The sequence below is a fragment of the Clupea harengus genome, chromosome 19 (genome assembly GCF_900700415.2).
Source record: "Clupea harengus chromosome 19, Ch_v2.0.2, whole genome shotgun sequence".
In the NCBI taxonomy this organism is placed as follows: Eukaryota; Metazoa; Chordata; class Actinopteri; order Clupeiformes; family Clupeidae; genus Clupea; species Clupea harengus.
The window spans coordinates 24,643,847-24,647,001 of NC_045170.1; the positions used below are offsets into that span (position 1 = coordinate 24,643,847).

Below are 3,155 nucleotides of genomic sequence, written 5' to 3' on the forward strand. Positions count from 1 at the left end.
ACACACACACAAAGCAGTAGTGGAGCATGAACAGAGGTTAGAGGGGAGAGAATAACACTATGTCAGTTTGAGAACTTGAGAACTAAGATGAAGAATCTACATCACATTTAAAGATCCACTGAAGTCTGCTACCAGCTGCAGCACTAGATATCTCACTGCTGCTCAGACCAGTCTTGGCTCTGCCTTCACAGAGGACAGTGGATCCTTAAAAAAACACGAGCCACGACCGTCAGGGAAACACACACTGCACACTGGAGTTGTTTTGAAATGATAACTTCCTGATCAGAGTGGGCCCTATTTTCATCATGTAGTGTCAGTGTTGTAAGTTCAAACACAAGGGTGTGACCAAAAGGCAATGGCTTCTCTCAGTCATGTATGTTATTTGATCAGTGCTTAATAAAAGGCTGCTTGCTCAATCCTAACCTCCAAGAAAAAGACAAACAGGACAACGGTGTTTCTGTGACCTCTGACCTCTAGAGAGCACAACAGTGTGGCGGGAGCGGGAGGACAACGCTGTGTTTGCTTGAGATGAAGAAGATACCCTATCAACACAAAGCTATTCTTTCATTGTGTTCAGTGTTGTAATTGGCAGATTATCTTAACTTAATCGTAACACTAGATTTGTTAAGGTAAAGTTTGATTCTGACTGAAAATGAAAATTACAATAATGATAATAAACATTTCGAACCTCAAACTCCTATGTTGTGTTTGGGGCTGCATTAAGTTTAGCTATTGTGCTATGATTTGATATTGTTCTATATCTTCCACATAAAACTGCTTCATAAAACTTCTCTCCACTTTGACACTTCATTGATGTGTAGTAGCCCTAGTACTTTGTCACAAAAATAGGGCCCATTGTGTCAGTGAGCAACTGTGCATGTGTGTGTTGGTCTGACTCAGCCGTTCAGTCTGTAACACTCACACAGCCATTTATTATTGAGTATTAAAGCATGAAAGAGGTGATCCTCACACACAGGGTTCAGTGGCAGTGGTTAATCTCTTCACAGAGTGGTCAAGAGGGCAGCCATCGCCCACCATTGGCTTCCTTTAACTGCTGTTTGAAGATCCTCCCCTACCCTCAATCCCACACCTGTTCTCATCCCCCACTCCCTCCACCCCTCCACCCCTCCCTTCCTCCCTCCCTTCATCCCTCCCTCTGTCACTTACCGCAGAAGGCTTCCTGGAACTTCTTGGTGAGTTTCTCAATGAGGCTGTAGCTCTCCACGTAGTCAGTGTGCTCTTCCAGAGGCTCGCTGGCCATCTGCTTCAGGGTGTTCATGTCCACACGACCCACACCGATGGCAAAGATCTCAATCCCTGCATCACGTGCTCGTACGGCCACCTCACGGACATTATCCTGTGGCCGTCCATCTGTCACAATGATGGCCACCTACATGCACACACACACACACACACACACACACACACACACACACACACACACACACACACACACAGACACAGATTGAAATCCCAAGTTCTCCTATTTACCATAGTGTGTGTGTGTGTGTGTGTGTGTGTGTGTGTGTGTGTGTGTGTGTGTGTGTGTGTGTGTGTGTGTGTGTGTGTGTGTGTGTGTGTGTGTGTGTGTGTGAATAACCTTGCTGACTCCAGGGCTCTTCACACGTGCTCCCTCCGCCTCACTGAAGGCCACATTAAGGGCAAACTGGATGGCCAGGCCGGTCATGGTGCCGGTGGAAAGAGGCTCGATCTTGCTGACGGCCTTGGTCAGGCCAGCCTTGGCACGGTGGGCCTTGAGGGAGATCTCACTCTTCACCCGACTGGCATAGTTGACCACTCCCACCCGCGTGGCATCGGGCCCTACATCCAGTCCCTCGATGACTTTGGCCAGGAAGACCTTGACCTGCTCGAACTCCGAGGGGCGCACACTACGGGAGCTGTCCACGATGAACACCAGGTCAGTCGGGCGAGTGTTGCACAGGCCTGCAGCTGTTTAAGAGGAAACAGAAACATATTGGTGAGGAGAGACAGAGACAGTGAGGAAGAAACAGATTGAACAACTGAGAGAGAGACTTGATCAACTTAAACTGTCTAAGAATGAGTCAACTTAAACGGACTACTTATGTCTTTCCATCTTTGAAATAGTTATGGTTTGCAAATTCCAGAAAGAATTTGCAGATTACATGACAGACTTGAAAAAAAACAGACCCACATGAAAACTTAGTCCTCGTTCATTTATATAGTAGACATCCGTACTATACTGTACCACTAATATTACGTTAATCAATTAAATTAATTTGTTATGCAATCAACACTCATTAATGTAATTATGGTGAACTAACAGCACAATGACAATGACAAATATTCCCACATAGCCAACACTACTACTGTTAAGAAATTTATATATTTTTTCATTTGACACAGAAAGAGAAAAAAGAGATAGAAAACCAATGAGTTATTCTAAGGGTCAACAATATTGCCAACAATACTGTAACAAAATCAATCACCAATATAATTGGACACTCAAAATAAGGTGTATAATCCAAATAGACATTCTTTTTTATATTCTTTCCGTCCGAATTACAGCAGTGGCCTGTCTCACGCTTCACCCAGAGCCTCCTGACTTCCAATCACACAGCACTAAATCACTTTCTCCTTTGGTAAAAAGACCTTACGAAGCAAATTTAGAGAAATCCCAATCCTGTCCCACACATGCACACACAGCCCCACACACACACACATACACGAGTACACACATCTCACCCATAGCTGCGGCGTTCTGCATCTCGATGGTTCCATGGGCTGCCCTCATGCCGAGGAGCAGCAAACACACAACCTGCAACCATCCAGGAGCCATGGTGACCGGTAAGGCAAGGGGCTGGAGACTGACAACCAGAGACGGACTGAGCGCTGCATATAGAGCGTGGGCAGTTATCAGCACCCTCATTCACTACCCAAAACTCAGCAGCAGAGACAGCCCTCTGGGGGGGGGGGGGGGGAGAGGGGAGGGCTCCTTCGAAATCAGAAGGGGCGGGCAGGAAAGACAAACACACCTTGATGTGTGCATGTGTGTACGTGTGGGGAGTTCTAATGGGACCCTGCCCATGTTTTTAAGATCAGGGCAGAACCCAAATAAACATTGAGCTGAATGTGTGTGTGTGCGCTCTGATGAATTCCTGCTCTCTGTTCATTTT

At 46.2% G+C, this 3,155-nt stretch overlaps 1 protein-coding gene across 1 annotated transcript in view; it reads right to left on the minus strand.

Moving 5' to 3' along the window:
- The window catches only part of matn1 (matrilin 1), a 6,608-nt gene extending 3,726 nt beyond the window's left edge, over positions 1-2,882 (minus strand). The window contains exons 1-3 of the mRNA XM_042710629.1: positions 2,725-2,882; positions 1,601-1,950; positions 1,168-1,390 (exon numbers count right to left, since the gene is read on the minus strand). Of these exons, the coding sequence (XP_042566563.1) occupies positions 1,168-1,390; positions 1,601-1,950; positions 2,725-2,818 (667 nt within the window). The 5' untranslated portion in view covers positions 2,819-2,882. The remainder of the gene's footprint in view (positions 1-1,167; positions 1,391-1,600; positions 1,951-2,724) is intronic.
- Positions 2,883-3,155: the final 273 nt, after the last annotated feature.